Below are 23,320 nucleotides of genomic sequence, written 5' to 3' on the forward strand. Positions count from 1 at the left end.
CCATTTCGTTGGTGTACAGGTGCTGAAGGCTTTGAATGAAAGATGACACGGCGTGCCACCTTGATCGCTGGCAACGGAAAGCAAAGGATCCAAACATCAGACAAAAAAACGTTTCCCATCTCCGAGAGCTGTGCTTGCCCACACACAGAAGCAGCTGTCAGCCATTTTTCGGTGAGAGAAACTTGGTCCCCTCTTTCCCTTCAGGATTTGAAAGAAAGTGAATGTTAAAAAAAAAAAAAAAGAAACGAAATGAACAAAAATACCGATATCAAAAGAACACGCAGATGCAAGGCTCAAACTGCTGGCGAACGACAGTCAGGCATGTTCTCTATTCTTCTTAGTTTTTTTTTCTTTTTCTTTTTTGGAACAACGTTCGGGAGGTGCAAAACTAGGTCGGCCATTTTGGTTCTCCTTCCCTTTTGAGAGTCCCTTGAGTGTTCCAAAGGCCCCTTTTGATGATGGGTTGATGCCACCTGTGAACAAAGGACCCATGCTGTGCCAAAGCAGTCTTCCAGAACTGAAAGGTCACACCAGAGCTAATTAAGTTGATTTTGTGCTTTCTAATGAGGGCAGCGGAGAGTTACAGGGGCTCATTAAACTATGATATTGTTGGGGGGGGGGGGGGGGGGGGGGGGGGGGGTCAAGTTCTAGCACTTTAGCTTCCACGCCCCTGGAATCAATACAAACATCACAGTCACTTACAATAGTCCCAAGCGCACGGCAACTCTTTCTGTACATTTTTTAACCACGTAAAAAAATGGAAAAAAAAGCAATTTAAGTAAACACATATTGACCACACAGTGTAGTGTAAAAAGCAATGCAAAAAAATAAAAAGAACAAGTAAAAATTCTGAAAAAATGAAGTACTCATTCACCCATTTCACCCATGGGTCTGAACACAAAGAGCTGGTTACAAAGGTTAGCTTTCTTTCAAGTTTAGCCAAAAAATAAAAAATAAAAAATTAACAACAAAAAAAAAAAAATATATTTCAGAGCAATACTGAAGCAATATTGAAAGTATTGTGTTTCCCATATTATCAAACAAAAGGGGGGTGGGGTTGAGAAATGACTGACACTCCGAGGCTCCAATTACGAGCCTCCGCTCCCGACTGCATTCGTGTATTCTAATGACACCCGACGACACGTTTAACCGCCACGCCTCCTCTTCCTGTCAATGAGGGTGCTCTTCTGGTGCGAAGCAGAATAACGCGGGTGGCGTTTACACAAATGGCCGGTCAGACGAGTGCGTCTGAACCGTTTCGCGGTACCGTAGGGTTGGTTTACGGCGGGGTCTACGAGAACGCAGCAGGGCGTCACGCCAATACGCCTCCGATTGGGGACCCCCTCCTTAAATCTGAGAGGGGAGGGGCAGGGAGGGGAGGCGGGGCTGAACCGGGGACAATGAGCACGTGTGGTCATGTGACTATTGACCAGTGGCTATTTTCCTCAGAATGCCTCTGCACATGCACCCAAAGTTGCCCCCTCCCAGTCTAACCCCCCCGCCCCCCCTCCTGTCACGAGTTACCAGTCAGCAAACCCACCCGCCTCACCCCCCCCAACCAAAAAACAAAGGCATTATAGAAATAACAACGATAAAAAAAATACAAATAAAAAAATAATGAAAAACAAGAACATCATACAGCCAGTGTAGGACTTTTACAATATATACTCAGCAATTCCTCCAAAAATGTAGTTTCTTTTTCTTTGTACACACTTGATACATTTATTTTAACGGGAAAAAAAAAACAAATTTAAAAAAAGGAAAGTAACAAATAAGCTTTGTTATCGAGCGACGGGCCTGGCGGCCTCTAATGTCAGCGACGACTCGCGCCAGTTCCTCGATGAAACCTTTTTTTTTTTCCCCGAAGAGAATCGCTGAAGAGCTTTCGAGGGTGCGATGACGACGTGCGGTCAGGTTGATGGTGCGAGCTCTTTGAAATTAATGCAGTGATTCCAATGCCGCTTACTTGAATGGATTCAGATGGGTGTGAGGGGGGGGGGATGGGAGGATGGAGGGGTGGAGGGGAGGGGTTAGGCTGGAGGCACCAGGCAGAGGCTGAGGGAAGGGTGGGAATGGAGGGGGGTGGAGGAAAGGACTGACAGAGAGGGTTTGGGTGGATGGGGTTGGTGGGAATGAGGGGGCGCTTGTTTGTCGTTTCTTTTCCTCTCTCCGGCATGCCTCTACACGTACCACTCTTTCTTCGAGATGACGGAGCCGTCGGTCTGGGAGACCATGTCGTCCGCCATCTCGGGCTCGGGGTCGTACTGGAAGGCCAGAGTCCGCTCGTCGTAGTCGCGGCTCTCGCCCTCGTCCACCGTGAAGTAGGGCCTCTTCAGGTCCTCGGCGTCGCCGTCGAAATCCCGCTCACTCCCCTCGAAGCCCCCCGGGCCGCCCCCGATCTGGGCCGGCTTCTTCTCGTCGTCCGAGTCCTCGGGGTACTGCAGGTTCTTGGGCATGGGGGGGTGCGCGGGCAGGCCCCCCGCCTTGCTGTAGCCGTTGCCGAACACGTGCTTCTTGGTGCTGTAGTCCCCCTTGAAGGTGCGCTGGCGCCGACGCAAGAAGACGAAGAGGAGGGCGCCGGCCGCCGCCAGCAGGACTACTCCCCCCACAGCGCCCCCTATGGCCGCCCCTGAGCTGTGCTGCTCCTGCGGGATCTCATGGCCCCCGGGTGGCGGGATGTTAGGGAATTCTGGGTAGGAAAAGACAGACGGAAGGGTACAGTGCGTCAGTGCTCTGGTGCAAGGAGGTAGGGAGGTCTTTTTTTTTTTTTTTTTAGGAGGGGGAAGGAGGGGTGGAGGTGGGAGGAGGCGGGGAGGAGGGTTGGGGAGGGATGAGGGAAGGTAAACAGGGGAGGTGTAGGAAAGGGTAAAGGAACCCCCCCTCCCTCCTAAAACCGTTCTGAAAGCTTTTGATAGGCCACATTATCCAGAAACTTCAGTCAGCCACAATTGCCAGACACCATCGCAATAGTAGCATAATGCTAAGAAAACAATACAACACATAGTTCATTCTTTTTTAACAGTAAAAAAAGCAGTCCACTTTGTCAGTCCATTTTTCTTCCTCACACCAAACCCGTTCTCGTTCAGCTGTCCAGAAGTTGAACACAAACCTTTTCCAGCAACTGTGGTCACAGGCAGGGTTTTAAATTTGATGTTGATAATTCTGTCCTTCCTCCGAAAATATTATCCCTGGATACTATTCTTCAAAATGGAGCTACAGAGAATGTATGCCAGGAGACCACAAGAGAAAGTTCAATTGTGGCCGAACAGTTTATTTATATGTCCATTTTTCCCATTGCTTAACGGTTATCGGTTTTGGGGAAACCCATGGGATTTACACAAGATCCATGGACAGCATCCGACTGGATATTATTTGAAGCAACCCCACACACAGTGTCAGGGCACAGATGTGACCCACCAAGGATCTGATTTTTGGAGCTTTCCCCCTTGCTTTACCACAGCAGAGCACAACTGTAGTTCTGCAGCTTGAAATCTTCATAGACACTTCAGAAATATTTTACTTTATTAACAGGATCTCAGCAACGAGCCATAAAAAGTAATTTCAGCTTACTGCTTGGAGTGTTTAGTCTTTTAAATTTTCGGCTAAAGATGTAGTAAAGATGAGTAACATTTTGGCAACTCATATTAACAAAACAAAACAAAGAAAATCAATTAATTGTTGCTAAGCTCACATAAATATTAAACGTAAAAGAAATGTACTCCTATTTGTGAGTTTCTAAGCTACAGATAACCTGTAGCAGATGGAATTACCTATAATTCACTTCACCAAACCAAATACAACAATCCTCCAGACATGTCATGTACACAGCCTCCCGCAGCCTCCTCATCTGTGAATAAAAAAATAATTCAAATGTTTTTTTCCATGACTGAAAATGTACCCCAAAATAAGAAGGAACACACGGTGTTCTGGCTCGAGCGGATACAAAGCACTTGTCCAATCTTAGCTGCGGCAGCACAATGGCGGAAAAGCCCTTATGAAAGGGGTTCGTGAAATTCAGAGTCGAGAAGAGGATCGGTCTGCTTCCGCTAATTACGCGCGGTCGTCATCGCTCAAGGCTGCGGCTCGAGCACGAAGCATGCGTATTCACGCGCGCGGCTCCTGTGGGCGCTTCAGAGGGAAAACAGACGAAAGGGACCTCCTAAGTCCACAATGACCGGAATGAACAACCTGAGGAAGGACAAGCTGACACACACACACACACACACACACACACACACACACACACACACGCGCACGCGCGCACGCACGCACGCACGCACGCACGCACGCACGCACGCACGCACGCACGCACGCACACACACACACACACACACGCACACACGCGCACACACGCACACACGCACACACGCACACACGCACACACACGCACACACATACACACACACACACACGCACACACGCACACACGCACACACGCACACACGCACACACACACACACACACACACTGCCGCAGAGTACTCAAATATGTCTGCAATAGTTCATATACACAATACTTTGTAGCTATTTCAGCAACTTTAAAGGTAAGGTATATGATATGAAATCATGATTTTTAGTATAGTCTTAAGTTGAAGCCACCTTATTTTAACTTTGAGGAGCAAATCTATGCACACACCATTACTGTATGTGTGTACATACATGGCATAATGTTTCGGTCACAGATTTAGCAAATGCAATGTGTTCTTTCAAGACACATTAATATCCATTAAAATCCGAAAGGTAAAGACAAGGTTTATTGCTTTTAAGTTTTCGCATTAGTATGTAAAATAATACGGCTTAAGAGAAATGGGAAACTTGTAAAAAAATAAAAGATAGAGAGATTAATGAACTCGGTTTCAGGCAGTACACAGAACTATTTTTGCTCAGGGAAATTAAGAATTACAAATTTAGAATACATAAGTGTTCAAAGACTTCTTTTTTATCAAGAAAAATTAGTAATTCTAAAAGTTTTCTGAAACGATTTCCTTTAGTGGTAAATGAATGTATCGTTTGTGCGGTTGTAGCTGTGTGTGCATAGAGGGGTGGGGGGTTGTGGGTGTGTGTGTGCGTCTGTGTGCATATGGTGTATGTGGGTGTTTGTACAGCAAACAGCCACTGCATAAAATGTGCATAAAAATTCTCTGCTAGTGGACTCATCGCCTAGAGTTCATTTTCTCCTCCATTTCCCTCTCTCTCTCCCATCTCTCTCTCTCTCCCCCTTTCCCTCCCTCTCCTTCTTCCTCTCCATCTCTCTCTCTGTCTCTCTCCCTCCCTCCCTCCCCCTCCCCCTCTCTCTAGCATTCTCCCTCTTCCCTCTTGCCCTCTGTCTATGGTTCCCTCGGTATATCTGTGTAGTCTGGGCTCCTTGGTCTTAATCCAGGCCTTAATGGGATTATGCCTTTGGTGTGGATGCATTACACACACCAATGAGTGAGCAGAGAGAGGGGGGGGTCACCTTTCAGCAGGAACAGAGAAAGAAAAGTCAATCCTTAAGGAGCGCAACACTTTACTCGCCTGAACTTTTTCTGTGTTCCTGCCAGTTTTCTCTCTTTGCTTGGATAGGCCAATTTTTCTGTCAATCACACAGGACCTAAGCCCACAGTGAGAGCTAAACTAAACCAGAACCGGTCATAAAAGTGCTCCAAATGAAATACTTAAAAGAGAAGCTTCTGGAACTTTTTCTCTGGTGGTGTTCTTGTTAAAGTCAACACAGATCAAGTGCCAATGGTCACTCTTAAAAACCTCTTCGGGTGGCTGTGTGTGAAAACCCAGGGAAAGTTATTGCTTGGTCAGTGTGTTTGGTACATCAAGCTATTTCCTTTCTAGGGTTTATTTTTCAAACCAATATTCTTTTATTTCACAATTAATTACAAGTTGCATGACAAATTAGCGGCAAACTAGAATACAATATGATGCACTTCTGTCCGTTGCTCTTGGTAACAGCATCTGCAAAGTGATTGTAATAACTCATGCAATAGCTTCCCATTTATTGGGGATTGCTAGCACAAAGCTGCTATAAAACAATAAGGCGCTAACGGCTAAAGTGATAGAAAAGGAAGCAAACAGGACCTTGTGGCGGCATGCGGTTATAAACATTAGCGAGGGAAATTTATTGCAGGGAAGTACACAGCGATTGCTTTATGGATGATCGAGCGACAGAGATAGCGCTGGAGACGGTGTGTGAACAGCTGGCTTCCCTCGGCTAGCGGGCGTAGCGCCTCTGTTAGCCTCCGAAGGCGAGGCGACCCCGCCCTCCTCACCCCCGCCGCCGGCCACCTGCGCTCGCAATCCAAGATGGCCGCTCTGCCCGCCGGACGCGAGGCGCGGCGGGAGGACTTTGCGCGCCGGACGGACAGGTGGCCTAGAACCTTCCGACACGCCCCAGCCTCCCCGGGCGTGTAGCGGCGAGCTCGATCGATAAGAGCGCTCTGACAGTGACTCATCGAGGGCCCGGCGCTCAAAAAGGCGCCGTAAAATGGTTTTGAGGCGTGGCGGGGGTAGTGTGCGAAGCCGACGTTTGGGGGATGGTGGGGGGGGTGGGGACGGGGGGGGAGCGGTTTTATGGAATCGGCCGTATCTAACGGCAACACCTGCCGAGGCCCAGATAAGAAAGCGTCGCTAAAGGCCCGATAGCGTTCGCGGGGGGGGGGGGGGCGGGGGCGGGGTTCGCTTCCCGCCGCCACCGGCCCCCCGGGGGATTTTTGCGGACGGCCGGCAAGGTAACCTTGAGCGACCGACGGCCCCGTGGAGATTTAATAGGTGCCGCGCGGTCGCCGGGGAAAGGCTTTCGGTCTGGAGCCACCCGCGATAAAACCATAGACGTCTCGACGGGGGGAAACCGCCATTGTTCGGTATCCCTGTCAGGCGGGCCTTTTAGATTCAGTGGTCATTAGGTTTTTGTGTCACTGCGTAACATTTACAGCTATGTTTTTATAGCGTGTTCAATTTTATGAAAAAAATGCAGTAAAGATCAAATTTATTCCTATCTCGCAATTGACACAATAAACAACAATAAAGGCCGTATGTCCGCAGGCCAGTGGTATCCAAAGGGCCTTTGGGAGGAAAGGAATGTGTACATATTTTATGTTTATAACATCAATTACTAGTTGAAATGTTGACGACCAAAATGCCAAACAGAAGCTTAAAGGTCTGTGTGCATGCGTGTGTGTGTTTGTGTGTGGGTGCGTGTGTGTGTATGTACCTGCTTGTGTATGTGTGTGTGTGTGTGTGTGTGTGTGTGTAGACATGGCCTAGGTGAAATGTTCTTACTAACCAAATTCATGTAACTTATCAAAGCCATGTGCAGTCTATTTACCATTTACCATGTGTGTATGTGTGTATGTGTGTGTGTGTGTGAGTGTGTGTGTCTAGGTGTGTTTCCAGGAGTGTCTGTGTGCATGCAGCGTATGTGGGGGTGTGTGTCGATGCGGAGCCAACAAAGTGAAGGCCTGCAGTTTCGGAAAGGAGGAACGGAACATCAACTGATGTTCAAAACCTGTAATTGGGCTTCAAAGAGCACGCAGACAATACGCAGAATGACACGTCCGTGTCACGCGGCGATTCTGCGACGACTGCAGTCGGAAGCGCGGCGTGCGAGAAGCGAAAATGACAGACTGAGTGACAGCGAGAGGGGGCGGGGGTATTAAGGTGAGACGATAATTCCGGAAATTTCCATTTCTTTTTTTTTTTTTTGCCCTTTCGCATGCAGTGTTTGAATCGCCTGCGGCTGCTGGCCTGCGGGGGGAGGAGAGCGAGGCCGGCGGGAAGATTAAAGCCGCGATGGCGGGAGAGAGGCAACCCGCCGCATTCCCGCCGTTAGCCGTTAAGAAGAAGAGCGGGGTGAAGACACGGCAGGGGGACTGCCGGGAACTGAACGGAGCAGCCCTCTGCCCCGGCGCTGTGAACGCCCAGCCACTTCCTGACCAGGTGCCTGACTTCCTGTTTGCTCTTCTGGGCTGGTTATTGGCCTGCAGTGACTGAATCATTACTACAGTGTCTCCACTCCTGCACGCGCTCCCCCACCCCAAAATACAAACACGCCCCCCCCCCCCCACGTCACGTCAACAAGTCACACCGCGAGCCGGACCGGAGACACAAATATAAATATTAGGGTGAATAAATTAAAAATGACATTCGTGTGAAATCTTCTCGGCGCCGGCTGACAAACTCAATCACGGCGGCGTGCCGGCGCCGTCGCCGACGAGAAAAGATAGCGGGTCGTTTTCGGCCTTAATGAAAACCGACCTCCTCTAATGGCCGACGTGCCGCCGGGCCCATTAACACCGCCACTGCCTCCTCCGCGATCGCGACGGACGGCTGTGACTGCCGGCGTTTCCCCGGACGTTGGGAAACGTTTAACGCGTTTTTGAGCGGCCGTGTTTTCGGGGTGCCCGTCAGGAAAAGCGAAACGGTAATCGGGGTTATCCCTCTCTCTCGTTGTCCCTCGAAGGCAACAGAAGGCCAGGGTTTGATTCAGCTTTGAAGAGTAGGTTTGTTGGAAAGTCGGTGTTCTAGGACTCCACCGCTTTCAATTAGCAGTAGTGATTGTTACATCACCACTAGGATGTTCGGCTAAGAACATTCTAATGACAAATTTGTGATCTTACACCTTGAAGGGTTAATAGAAAAAGTATCTAAATGACATTCCAGGACATAACCTTATAAATAAAGTATGTTCTTCAATCAATATTACCCCTTGGGGTACACGCGGGCAAATCGATAGCTGACCTCAGCCTGTTCACTGCTAACACTGCCGAACCTTATCTTCCTTCCTTCCCAATCCTTAATCTCCAGTAATGTCAGCTCCAGTTCAATTCAGAAATTCAACACATCAATCAACTTCCTCAAAAAAAATTTAAAAAGCCAGTACATATTTTTCACCATGCACTCGCTGTACCGAATATGAATCGTGAAGTTCAGACCCCATTTGTTGCTTCAATGCCCCGATATTCAAAAAAAAAAAAATGAAACAATGATGTAACATAAACAAAAGGGTTGAGCAAAAAGACCTTCCTCGCACTCCTTGAACACCACAGAAAGCTGACGGTAAATTTGGAAAAAAGATGTTGCTCTCTCTCTCTCTCTCTCTCTCTCTCCCTCTCTCTCTCTTCCCCCCAGGCCTCTCACTTCATTCTGTCCCTTCCACTGAATTCCGTAATCGAACGGGTTCGAGTGTTTCCCTTTTCCCCCCCGATCGTGCGCATCCCTCCATTTATTTACATTACCCAGGGTGCATCACTCTTTTATTGATTTCATTTTCACCTGGCGGCGGGGGAGTCACTTCTCTCTCTCCCCCCCCCCCATCACTTCATTTCCTTCTCAGGGACCCACACAGCTCAGGAAAGCGTGAACGGAAGTCGACACCGCCACCCCGCGATTTCACCGCGGTGGCGAACCTTCTGCCCCTCCGTTAATCGAGGAGCGTTCCGTCGCTCCGGCAACGCTTAACCCCAGCGCGGGGGGGGGCCGCCTCGTAGCTGGGGCTGGCAAACAGAGGCCCAACACCTGCGTCGAAAATGGCGCCCAGTCTCCCCGTCGGGCAGAGTTTAAGACAGCCGTACAGGGGGGGGGGGGGCCTTCGAAAAAGAGGCCCCCGCTGTTTCACTTCCCCCTCGTTAGACGCCATTATTATTCCCACGTTCCGAAGAAAAAAGAGAGAAACGTTTCGCAACAGCACAAGCTTTCGCGAGGCTAAACATATTTGCGGATAAAATCCAGCGAAGCTGAAGTGCTTATCCGTTTAACTCAGGTGGATGCGCACATGTTCACATTTCCGAGGGGCTTCTGGGTAAGGAGCGCTCGCTAAACGAACGCAGCGTGATTTAATTACGCCCCTCTCGCGGGGGCAAAGCCATTGCGCAACCTCGCTGTAATCTTATTCCGCTCGGAAAAAAAGTATTAAAGTAATTAAAGGCGAATCCCCTTTCAAACAACATTAGCAAGTGGCGTAAAAACCGTCTCCACGTACATTTTCTATAGCTGGCATCATGTGACCAGCTTACGTTAATCTTCTGTGAAGTGTGCGTTAAGTTTAACTGCACTGTGTTCACTGGGGACTACAGCATCAGGAATCTAAACACACGTCCCTCGGGTCTAGATGACATGTCCCTCACTTGGTCCGACACACCTCTGATACATTGGACTCCTATTAATGTCATTATACACAAAGAAATTTCCAGACATTTTCAGTGCTCTCCATAGAACCTCGTAGGATTAAAAACAAACTTTCGTAAGAGCGCACTGTTTTACAAGGCAAAACGAATTTACATCGATTAGTCATCGGTGATAAAATATTTACAATCAAAGTATTGTTGTGTGTCATCAGTTTTTCTAAGACATTACAGGTCCTTAAAAAAGACAAGGGAAAATGATTTTGTGGGTTAGACTAAAGTAAGTTTAGTTAGACTAAAGTAGTTTTAGGTTGCAGTTGAGCGCTATAATCGGTTAGCAGTTAAATTCAAGCCTTCATTCGTCCTTGCAAACGTAACTTGCTGGACATGCCCTGTCATGTTGATCCCTACTTGGAATTCAAGTCATGGATTCTGGGATGACAATACCAAAGTAACTCAAAACTAATTGGTAACAGAGAAGAAAAAAACGAATAAAAAAAAAACGACACATTGAAAAAAATAATAATAATAATGATATTTTTTTTAATGACGGCTGTGCTTGCTGTCCCCTTAAGATCTTCAAGGTTGCAATGTTCCACAAACATGAAGGGACCTCTTCCATCGGGGCTGAAAAGTCAAAACAACGGATTTCACAGAGATGCAAAACGGTATATGACTAATCACAGTTGAAAAAAAAAAAAAAAAAAATTAAAATAGAAAAAAAATAAAGAACACTCGACCGGAAAATTAATTGGCTGAAATAGCGTTAACGGGATGTTTCATTCGCGCTCCCTCGTGCCGACCTTTTCGCGCTGTAATTAATTAGCGAGACGAAGCTACTCGGTCGAGGAACGCACCCGTAGAGCGGGAGACGCTAATGAAGTGGCAATCTGAAAGAGCGGCGAGCGCTGACCCTCGCAGCAAAAGTAATACGCTGCGAGTTAGCGCCCGGTAAATTATGAAATTAAACACACCGCGCAAAAATGGGCGGAGAGAAAATATATCACGCGTTGCAATTGGTATAGCCGATATGTCAGGCGGGTCACTGCTGCCTGCGCAAACACACCATGAATTTGCACTCGATCGTACAGTGTGCATGACTGCACGATAAATATTAACTGCGCATACACCGTACTGGATTTCCTAGGTTGGAAAGACTATTACTACATTGACCAGCTTGGTGTACATGAGCCTTTAGCATCTAGCAGAGTAGCAAGGCTTCTGACGAAAAAAATAAAAATAAAATAGGAGATGGCATGTTACCCAAATTCTTGCATCTTTGCTCTGGCTTCCAATTGCTCTTAAAGGTTGGTTTTAAACATTATGAATCAATTACAAGGTAAGACACTGGAAGTCACAACACCTCCCTCCCACCCCCACTCCCCCCCCCCCCCTCCCTTGACTGCATCATTGCACTTTTAATTAACTCGGGAACCACATCAGTGTGGAAGCACCTGCTTCCAACATACTTCGTATCCTTCGTTTAATGATTATATACACAAATTAAGAAAAAAACATGACTAAAGTGGGCTGTAGATTTATAGCATAAATGAGCGTGCCCTGTAATTAAATGCAGTTCTGCATACGGTGCTTCGGGAACATCCGGCCTCTTCCGAAAGCTGTCGTCCCGCAGGATCCATTCTTCTCTCTCTCTCTCTGACGCATCACCGTGTTTCATTATTACCTCAGGCGCTCAGTCACTCTCACACGCTGTGTGTTTGTCATAATATTACATCAGATTTTCGTCTGGCACGCTGTGAGCTCTCTGTAGCAGTATTTGTTGTTATGTCAGCTATTGAACATTACCTGATTTTATTTGACGAATGTTTAAAAAAAAAAAAGGAAAAGCAAAAGAAAACGCACAGAGCTTCATTAACTGCAGCATACTGTCGCTGTTACCGTCACCCTCAATTTCCCCTACCTCTCCCTCTCTCATCTCACGCTTCTTCACCTGAAAAGGTGATTCTCTCTCTCTCTCTCTCACACACACACACGCACACACACACACAGTTCTCATTCCTTTTCCCAGCGAGAAATCCTTCCCTTTAAAATGTTGTTGTGCTCAGAAAACCCAGAGTTCCAATTTGGTATTGTACTACAATTCCCATCAGGCATCTCACCAAAACCTGTGGGGAAACAAGATGCAAGGGGAAAACCGACATCGCCGCACGTCCTCCCACCCGTGATAAAGTTAAGATATGGGAACGCCGTGCTGATAAAGCAAACTGCCCTGCTGACAACAAATACCTGCATACGCGCAGATGATTGATTCTGAAACCGCAGAGATAGCGGACGAGCAACGGAGAGCGCTACCGCCGATGTAAACACGCGTTTCGTGTGCTCCTCCAACCTACGTCGTGCGGCGCGGGCCTTGTCTAAATCTCCCGAGCGCTATCTTGTCAAACAGACCATTACGCGAACTGCGCTCTGGGCGTCCGCGCTGTCCACCCGCAGATAGCGAAAATGCGCTTCTGGCGTTTGTGTACAAATGTCCGCATGCCAGCTGCATATGAGAATTCATGGCTGGGCCCCAGTACTTTTCCAAACAGAACACTGAGATCAGCAACGTGAGGTGGAGATGCAGTTTAGACATTTAGAACTGAGCATGGGCTATTGGCACATTCGTTCACTACTTAATAATAATAATAATAATAATAATAATGGCCATTATTATATTTTAATAAATTCACATTAATATTCATAGTTCTTTGTGCGCCGACTGCTGCTTCAACAGAACGTGCCGCATTGCTTTGTTCCCGAGGCTTGTCTTCATCAGCATTGCTTGCGGTCATTTCTGTGCTGTGCGTGACACAAAAGACTCTCCCCCCCCCCCCTTTGGTTCTTTCCACTTTCAAGTGAAGTTTACTTTTGTTCAAGCGACAGAAAATGTTTATGCTGGCTTCAAAAGGTGAGATTAATTGAATTGCGTGACGAGAAAAAAAAAAAACTCGCTGCATTTTTTAATAAAAAATAGACAAGTGCGATTTTTTAGGTTTCAGCGATCCAACATGGTGTCACTTTTAAGTAAGCGGTTTTATTTTTGTCTACTGCGGCTTCTCAAAACTCTGTTTTGCTGCATACCCTGATACACAGAATAACATGAACAGGCTTCCGGACTAGTCTATACTGTATGGGGGTTTGTATATGCTGTATTTTTACTGGAAAAACACTTTGACTCCGACCCTACCATTTCTTGTGCACTGTTTTCACCAAAGTTTTAGTGATACTAACATACTGCAGAAGACGTGGAGTCGACTGATGCGCAACAGGTTTTGAAGTCCCGCATCGGTACCTTAAATGTCACCAGCTCAGACCTTGGCAACGGTATCCGAGCCATATGGTTGCCACCCACTGGTTAAGCAATGCTGCCCAACCAGGTTGCTAAGCGTTGATTATACCCCCAAGATAAACAAACCCACCAACTGTTTCTATGAGGCCGTCCAACTGTTTCTTCCCACCCGTCATACTTCGGTTGATTGTCGTGGTAGGGGTCTGCGGACAAATAAGGTGCACGAGCGGCTCTCGCGTTGCTAGGAGACAGGAGGGTTTCGGTCGGCTGGGCTGTCGCTGTCTCAACGCGCACCGGCGACCCCTGTTGGTGGGTCAGGCGCCTGCAGGTTCATCCGTTGAGCTAAACGTGAAGCGTCTCCACCCGAAATGCCTCCGCGTGCCCGCCACGCTAACCGTGCTGCGATGAGAAGCAACAGCTGACATCACAGGCTTGTCCGCAATCTGCCAAATCAACAACAGCGGTCGCCATGTGCGTCGCGTGTGAGTAGGCCCGGGTGACATACCGCAATGATTACTGCTGACTGCAATAGTGATCATCGCCAGCATGTGGTGTATTTTTTTTATAGCTTTTCTTCTGGAATTATATCTGATGCTGTGGTAAGCGTCCAAACTTCAGAGGCCGTTTGAAAGGCTTCTGAGGTAAAAAAAAGAAAAAAGAAAAAAAAAACATCAACACTGCAATCTATTGAATGTTCATTCGACAGCCAATCAGGAGCAAGGTCGAACTGCATCCACGTCATCACGTGATGTGTTTTTGTCAATCGCATGGAAGCTGCAAGGCCTTGCTGCTGATTGGCTGCCTTATCGATGCCCAATAAGATATCAGCACTGACGTTTTTTCCCCCCAGAACCATTTCAAGCAGTCTCTGAATTTTGACTGTTTACTAACGTATCAGGTATACGTGAAGAGAAAAAGATGAAAAGAAATATAATGCACGCCATGGTGGTGATGGCCTTGACTGCATTTCATAATTATCTTTGCGGTTTTATTCCCCAACCCTACATGAGTGCAAGACTGGGTATTCCACATTGGGTAGAAAATGCATTCAAAAAAAACTTATTTCACTACAAGTTAATACGTCTTTCCTTTGCTTACAGAGAACCTGTGAAGTTTGGTACGCTGCATCGTTAATTAACATTTGCGGCTTGAGGACGCCGAAGAGAAATTTTAATTGTTCGTGAGCTCGTCGAACAACACGAGGTGCCAAGGCGGTGACCGATCTCAATCTTCAAAAACACTGCTGCGAAGAACCACGCCGCCCCTGCGCGGTCCGCTCGACGGGTGCGAATCCGAAGGCGAGGGCGCTCGCTTTTAAGGGACAATGGCGCGTTCGCTCTCCGCTGCTCTACCTAAGGGGGCGAGGCCTACGGCCGACATCCGCCAGTCAAATTAAGCCTGGCGCCCTTTTGTTACTCTCTCAAGGCGCTTTATCACAAAAGAAGTCCCAGACATACTGTAGCAATAAAGCCTAATCCATTTCGACATTCCTGCTTTCAAAAGGCTTACCGCTCCCCCCCCCCCCCCCTTTCCTGAACAAACACCGACGAATGTGCCGATATAAATAAGCTAGCTCAAACAATCGCGCTGCAGACACGCGGGACGTGTTCCACTGCGCCCCGTCCCATAATGCATCTGTTATTGTTAGCGTTAGCGTTCAGCCGCATGGGGTCAGTTCAAGGCAAAAGGGCGCAGAGGACAGAGAGACGCAGAGGTGCACCGAACGGTCGATGAAACCGGCGTAGGCAAAAAGGCGTAAAAAGTGGGCTAGAACGGAGATGAGAAAAAAAAAAAAAAAAACTTTTCCGAGTGTTGCATCGGAGACGGTAGAAGCTGTTAACTAAGTCTGGCCCTCCCAGAAAGAGTGTGATTCACAGCGCATTAGCAGCCGGGGCTCTGGGTATCCGCGGCCCTGGAGGAGACCTGACAGCTGGGAGAGGGAAGGGAACCATGAGCGGGGATGAGTCACATCCCGGCTCCTCTCTCAGCAAAGTGCAAAGTGCTGAATAATGTTCGCCCTGTCAGATCACAGACGTGTGTGCACATACACGCACGCGCATGCACGAATGAACAAACTAACACAAACTCATGCACACACACACATAGACACAACCTCATGCACATACACACACACACACACACACACAGACACAAACTCATGCACACACACACACACAGACACAAACTCATGCACATACACACACACACGCATACACACACACACACACACAGACACAAACTCATGCACACACACACATACAGACACAAACTCATGCACATACACACACACGCACACACACACACACACACACACAGACACAAACTCATGCACATAGACACACACATACAGACACAAACTCATGCACATACACACACACGCACACACACACACACACACACACACACACACACACAGACACAAACTCATGCACATAGACACACACATACAGACACAAACTGATGCACATACACAGACGCGCACACGGACACACACACAAACACATAAATTCACACATACACATGTATACACACACGTGTGCGCACACACGCACACGCACAAACATGCACTTATCTGTGAGTGGCAGGTATTACGCACGCACACTTACACACGCGGGCATGACCCTTCACTCGCATGCAGAAGCTCACCCTCCGGACACGCCCACTGCGTTAATCCCTTTCAATGGACTAGGCACCTCCGTGCCACGCCCGTTCCTTCAAAGTGGGTTTACTTCTAATTGTGATTCATCACTTTGTGAAATCCAGTGACAGCCTGTAGTATTACAGAGGCAAGTCTGCACACAGAGCCCAGGTTGTCTGTGCATTTCTACACAATGGACTGCCATCAAAGCAACCCTTCCTTCCCCTGACTTAAGAACAGGCCATTAGCCACTGTTGAATAAACCACTTCTTCATCCAACTTTTATGATTGTTGCTGCAACAGTGAATGGGATTATGGGGATTTTTGTAGGTGCCCTGTCGTGAATCCAGTGAAACCAGTCACAGGTGGAGGGGGAGGGAAGGGGGGGTGTTACTGAGGATATGTGTGCCTAATCGCTCCATTCATCACTTCCCATGAGTCAACCCTGGTGCGGGCCTGCTGTTGCCTCAGCCCTGTGGGGGGTGGGGGGGTGGGGGTAGGCAGACAGACCCAGGGAACGGGAGCGGGACAGGTTGGCCCGGTGCCAGTCGGCAGCGTTGCCGCGGGCGACGCAGAAAGCCGCGCGCGTCCGCCACGCACACGGCGGCGTTCCGAACGCCGAGCTTGAAGACGCCGCGCTACAGAGCCGAACGCACCTGCAGCCGTCACCATCATCATCATCATCACCGCTGATACCACAAACAACAAGGACAGCGAGCTCGCTTTCATTACACATTTTCCCCCAGATGTAACAGATCACAGGAAAAAGACTCTCCAGTCGGTTGGAAAAGCAAAGTCAGGGAAGCGGATTGCTTTCTGGTGCATTTTTCTTTGTTCCCGGGTTATTAACGGAGGGGAAACGAGAACGAGCGAAAGGAATTCGCTTACAGAAGGCTCCGGCGGCTCTGACAAATGTGACCACGTTGCAGAATGTTTCCGATGCCGGCTCCTGAAATAGAAGGCGTTGTGTACCGTTCTGTCCTGTTCTATTTTTGGGGATCCGGTGACGCGGCAGCGTTGTCCTCCCCTCTACCTCTCCGCACCTGCCTGGGCCTCGCTGTCGGAGGGGAGCGGGGGGGACTGGGGGGGTGAGGGTGGAGGGTGGAGGGGGGGGGGGCTGTGTCACAATGCGAAGTGAAAAGGGGACGGAGGTCCCCGAACCTGACGTGCTGGGGTTATCGCTGTGATGCGTGTCCCGGATGGAGGACAGTGCTCACCGCACGAGGAAGAGCGCGGGGGTGCGGGAGGGATGCCAGGCCGGATCCATCTTAAAGACGCGCTGACACGACACACACCGAATGGAAACACAGGCAGGCAGGCGTGTGTGTGTGTGTGTGTGTGATGGCTATATTACACAGCGGCGGTTGGCGGTAAGGGTTATCAGCTCTCGTCGACTCGCGTCCACGGAGCCGGGGGGGGGGGGGGGGGGGGGGGGGGGGGGGCCCAGACCCCGAGGTTAGGGCGAGAGAAAGACCCAGTAATAGGGCGAGAGCCAGTCCCGGACGACCTACCCGTCACGTTGACCTCCACCTGGCCCGAGCGCGTCCCGATGCTGTTGGTGGCGTCGCACACGTACGTCCCCGCCACCTCGTTGGTCACCGCGCCCTTGAACAGCAGTGTGTTGTTGCGGATCTCCGCGTTGGCGGGCATCGAGCCGTTCAGTCTGCGAGAGGACGGGGAGAGAGAAACCGCGTTAAAATAAATAAATAAATAAATAAAATAATAAATTCCCAGTGCCACCGTAAACGCGGTGAGTGGCAGTCTGCAGAAATCAACAGCAATTAAACACAGGAAACGGCACGGCAGTCTCCATGGAGATAAATATAAAAGAATACATAAAAATCCCTTTGATAATTTGTGTCGGGGAAACTCACACGCAGTACCGAGCTGCACATATTGCCGCTTTTTATTAGATAATATGGTCCATTCGAAAAGTACACCGAACAGAGAAAAATGGTTTACCTTGATTGACTGTATCTACCATGAAAAAGAACACAGACTATCAAGGGGGTGTTTATCTGTAGAGTATTGTGTCATTTATTTAAAAAAAAAGACACAATACACAATATGACACAACTTTATTGTGTCTTTTATTCAGTAGTTATGGAAGAAATACTTTGTGTACCGTAAGATGGGAGGAGCTATTGCTGAATATTTAATAGCTCCATTTGTCTTGAACCAATCACAGTATTTTGCTACGGGGGGCAAAATTCTTGACTGGTCTGAAATAGTCTGATATCAGTGTTTGATATCACTTGGTATTTCCACCTATTATGTAGCTAATTAAGCCTCGCTCTCTGACCATCTAGTTTTGTGTAGGGGCTCTATGGTGGTTTTGACTATGATACCCTCATACAGTTACTGTGTGTCTGACCATCTAGTTTTGTGTAGAGGCTCTATGGTGGTTTTGACTACGATATCCTCATGCAGTTACTGAGTGGGAGACGGTCTGAATCCTCTCTCTCCTCACTCAGCTATACCTGCGTACAGGAAGGCCGCACCGACGGCCGCCTCGAGCGCGTGATCTCACCGCTGATCCTTTCCCCCCCCGAGCCCCAGCTGTTTGCGATTTTATGACGAATCCTAGAAGGCCGTGAAATCCAGCATGATTCATCTCTTCTGGCGCCGGTTCCATATCCCTTTCCTCTTCGGCTTTCGCGGATGATGGATTTAAAAGTGCCGAATCGCCCGTCCGTCCGTCCGTCTATCTATCCGTCCCTCCGGCCGTCCATCTGCTGACCTACCCGCCAACGCCGTCAATCATTCCGCCAACCAAATCAAACTACACGCTCACATTTACGCGCGCCCATCGATCAACGTAACTGCCAGTCTGTTTACTTGCCGTCGGTACGTCTTCGTTTAATTTATTCCAGGTCGTGCTGCTGCTTTAGCCTTGGCAACGAGGCGCGATCTCTGTTCAACGTTAAGCCGCGCCTGCGTCAGCTTAAGGAGATAAGAGCGGAGACCGAACGCTTCGGTCGTACGAAAAAAGTCAGTTATTTTAACCGAATCACAGCGCTTCGGACGCCAGCTGTCACGGTTTAAACCCCGCAACGACCCGGTTAGTAATTTCAACACTCGCGTAAGCGGCGGGGTCGCGAATGTTCGCCTCGGACTCCCGTCCCTGTTTCAGAGGAACAGAACGGGAACGGGGCCGCCAGCGTCGCGGGACGCTCGAGGGAACGGAACGAATCATTCGTCCGGTACGAAGCGAAGAACTTTCTAGAAACGCGGGGGAAATCAGGTCACCCTTCAATTTCACACCCTCTAAGACAGATAGCTTGCTGATTAATCGCTCTAAATATATATATTTTAAAAACAAACAAATATAAATCTAAAATCTCAGTTTTTTAGGATTGGAAAAAATGGAAATTATGAATTACAATTACGACAGATCTGTAAAAACATTAGTATATCAAGTATGTTCTGGCAGAACAGCTATACAATGAAAAATGTTTCCATGTATCCAGCTTACTGGAACTCTGAATCAGATGAATATTCTGGGTTGTTTGTCCACGTACAGTACAGTTGAGATAAACAGCTACATAGTAGGAGGAACCGTGGCAAGTGGAAGCTAGGTAAATACACCTTAGAAAACTGATTTAGCAATGCCTGGTTCCTCTGAGCAAGGGCTTTCTCAGGGGTTTCTGTTCTCGGAGAATCCCACTTTCAGTGTTTTGAGACACTTTCCACTCCTGCGTGGAGGAAAATGGACTGAAACCCGTCGCTCCACACCGCCGTGTTACAGCACAAGATATCCACCGCGCGATGAAATGTCACCGCCCGGCATAATCCAATCTCTGCTTTCAGCACGCAGTCAGTCAGCTGTCTCTGCAGAGAGACGGAAAGAGCACACGTCCAGCGGCCAGCAGCGCTCATCCCTTTCTCTTATTTTATCATTTTTCTCAGTTCTCTGAGCGTGTGTGTGTGTGTGTGTGTGTGTGTGTGTGTGTGTGTGTGTGCGCGTGTGTGTGCACGCGCATGACTATGTGAGGTGGAGATGTGCATCTGTCTGAGCGTGTGTATGTGTGTATGTGGGGTGTGTAGTGTGTGTGTGTGTGTGTGTGTGCACACGCATGCATGTGTGTGTGTCATATGTTTCTAGTATAGTGAGAAATGTACTTCCATTCAAACTCTGAAGCATGCAGAGCTTGTGGTCATTTTTGATTCAGTTGTGAATTCCATACGAGAGAGAGAGAGAAACAGAGAGACAGAGAGGAAAAGAGAATGTTCGTGTGTGAGCTTGTGCCAGCAACGCGTGCACATGTGCACATGTGCCTACAGGCATGAGGACACCAGAGTGCACATGTGGCCTGTGTACTGTGTGTGTGTGTGTGTGAGAGAGAGAGCATGTGTGTGTGTGTGCGTGAGAGAGAGAGCGTGTGTGTGTGTGTGTGTGTGTGCGTGAGAGAGAGAGAAAGCGTGTGTGTGTGTGCGCGAGAGAGAGAGCGCGTGTGAGTGTGCGTGCGTGCGTGTGTGTGTGTCTGAGAGAGACAGTGTGTGTGTGTGTCTGTGTGTGTACGCGTGTGAATACACGCGTTTGTAAATCTGTGTCGCCCTGTCACAGAAGGGCCCTGTAATCACCTCCAATGCACAGCCCGGGGGAAGTGTCACAACCCATTTAGAGTCTGGCTGTCCACCGCCCCGTCAGCTGTCTCGTCCGACCCGTCATCCCCCCACCCCCCCCCCCCACGTCACCTCTCCACCTGCCCACACGTCTTTCTCACATCTCCGCCTCTCCATCTCTTTCTGAAATAAGCCTTCCTCTCAGCCTCTGTGTCTCTTCCCCCTCCCTCAGGTTGTGTTAGCCTTTAATTAAGCCCTTAAGGTGTGACATCACAAACATGCGATTAGAATGCTTTTAACTGAACATTCTAATGCTGATGTCACAATCAATACTGGTAGGTGAACGCAGCGGTGTTCTAGAACACTGACCGACTAGAAAAAAAAACATTCCAAAAAACCTGCTCTTCAAAAGGGTCAGTGGCGCTGGGAGCAGACCAACACCAGGGGATCGTCCGGGATGTGCTATATTTCACACCCATCGGGTTCAGTCTTACACAGTGCAGTGCAATTTCAAGGGGAATTGCAGGCGCCTCCGTACGCCATTCCTCTTCTCTGGGGTTTTTTAAAATTTATTCTTTTTAAAACATTTTTCGTTTGCTTACTCATTGGCACTAAAAACCAACTGAGCGTAACTCGAAGGATTATACACACGCTACAAGGCTTGTAGCACACGCAGGCAGGCAGGCACGCAGGTACGCAAGCGACCAATCAGGCGCCAGGAACGGGAAAAAAACCAAACGCGGGATGCACCTGGTGGTCGTGCGCCAGGTGCGACTACCATCAGCGTTATTTCCTCTCGTTTTTAGCTCAGCGGCGTTTCTTTATTTAAACGGCGCAGCTCGTGCGCGCGAGAGATAAACTTTCCCCGGAGCTGAACGGCGGGCTGCCGGCGGCTCTGCCGAAAAAACAAAAAAACACCGCCTCTCTTGTCCCGCCGAGCGGATGGTTCGAGACGCGGGCCTCGCGGTAGCTCCGCTGCGGCGGGAAAACGCACGTTCGAACGCGCGGCGGCCGAGCCGCGGGGGACGGCGGCGCGGATCGGTAAAAGAATAACAGAGAGGAAACAGCGATGACGTCGTCGACGCGACTGAGATTACGGTGTGACAAAAACATTGCCGGAGGCGCTAGCTCGCGCGCTACGTGCTGCCAAATCCGCCTCTCCTATTCAGAACGCGGCGCCACCCTGCCTCTTCCGCACGCGTGCTTGGGCACTCGTCAATAGGACTTTCCACACATCTGATGTGCTCGCGTGCTCCACTGCCAGGCCTGCTGATGACTGCGAGGCTGCAGCCGATATTGAACTGATCATTTTACCTTCAATGGCTTCAAAGGTGTGCTGGAAAAGTTGGCCTTATTTTGGAATGCATTAGTGCCATACACATATACACAGGATGAGACACACACACAAACACACTGGGAGACAGACAGGCACACACACACACACATCACTATTGGGTTGTGCACAGTTAAGTAAATGCAGGCTACAAATTGAATAACAATGTGTTCAGCCCCAGTCTATAGTCAATACAGACTTCTTACACAAAAGTGTCACGTTTCACTGATGTTTACACAGACACAGACAAAGAGACCGACAGACACATACACGGATGCACACACACACACAGACAGACAGACAGACAGACAGACACACACAGACAGACAGACAGACAGACAGACAGACACACACACACACACACACACACACAGACAGACAGACAGACTCACAAACACACACACAGACCGACAGACAGACAGACACACACACACACACACAGACGGACAGTCACACACACACACACACACAGACAAACCGACCGACAGACACATACACGGATGTGCACACACACACAGACAGACAGTCACACACACACACACACACACACACACACAGACAAATACACACACACACACACACACACACACACACAGACAGACAGACAGACACACACACACACGCACAGACAAATACACACACACACACACACACACACACACAGACAGACAGACAGACACACACACACACGCACAGACAAATACACACACACAGGACTTACAGCTTCCACTGGTACACGGTGACGGGCGGGTTGGCGTCGGCCTTGCAGATGAGCAGCACGTCCTGGCGGTTCAGGTACCAGTTCCCGTCGAAGCCCTCGACCGTCACCTCCGGCTCGTCTGTGGAAGCGAGACGCCGGGTCAGCTGGGAGCCACTGGTCCCACCGACCCGGTCCTCACAAAGCAGGCCACTGACAGACACGCCACAGCCTCGCCGAGAGGCACACAATGGCTCCACGGCGCGCGTGTTCCTGCTTTTGTGGATGTGTGGAAATGAAACAAGGCGAGCGCGGCCGAACACAGTTAGCATTTGCACAGGCGTGTTATTGCAGGTGAGCGCTAACAATAACCGCGCGGAGCTGATATTCAATTGCTCTCGGCAACAGGATTTCCTGTGCCACCATATATGGCACGGAGGGCACCGCAGCTCTGTGAACGGGTGAGAAGCAAGACAAAGGCACATTTTGAGTTATTCATAGGGCCCGTGTAAAGATTAGGGGTGGGGATCGTTTAGATTTAGGCAATACTGATAGTAAAGTGATACTTTTAAAATGGTGCCAGTGCCAGAACCAATACCTTCCTTAACATAAAGAGCAAATGATAAAATTAAAGAATATATTTTTTTATTGCAAAGGCAGAGAAATTGAACAATTTAGTCATTGTTTAT

General features: G+C 48.9%; 1 protein-coding gene across 1 annotated transcript in view; it reads right to left on the reverse strand.

The window, feature by feature from the left end:
* Positions 1-1,824: 1,824 nt before the first annotated feature.
* nectin1a (nectin cell adhesion molecule 1a) overlaps positions 1,825-23,320 on the reverse strand; it is a 100,802-nt gene continuing 79,306 nt past the window's right edge. The window contains exons 4-6 of the mRNA XM_035434487.1: positions 22,656-22,773; positions 17,547-17,698; positions 1,825-2,689 (exon numbers count right to left, since the gene is read on the reverse strand). Of these exons, the coding sequence (XP_035290378.1) occupies positions 2,181-2,689; positions 17,547-17,698; positions 22,656-22,773 (779 nt within the window). The 3' untranslated portion in view covers positions 1,825-2,180. The remainder of the gene's footprint in view (positions 2,690-17,546; positions 17,699-22,655; positions 22,774-23,320) is intronic.

This window comes from Anguilla anguilla, chromosome 9 (genome assembly GCF_013347855.1).
Source record: "Anguilla anguilla isolate fAngAng1 chromosome 9, fAngAng1.pri, whole genome shotgun sequence".
Lineage (NCBI taxonomy): Eukaryota > Metazoa > Chordata > Actinopteri > Anguilliformes > Anguillidae > Anguilla > Anguilla anguilla.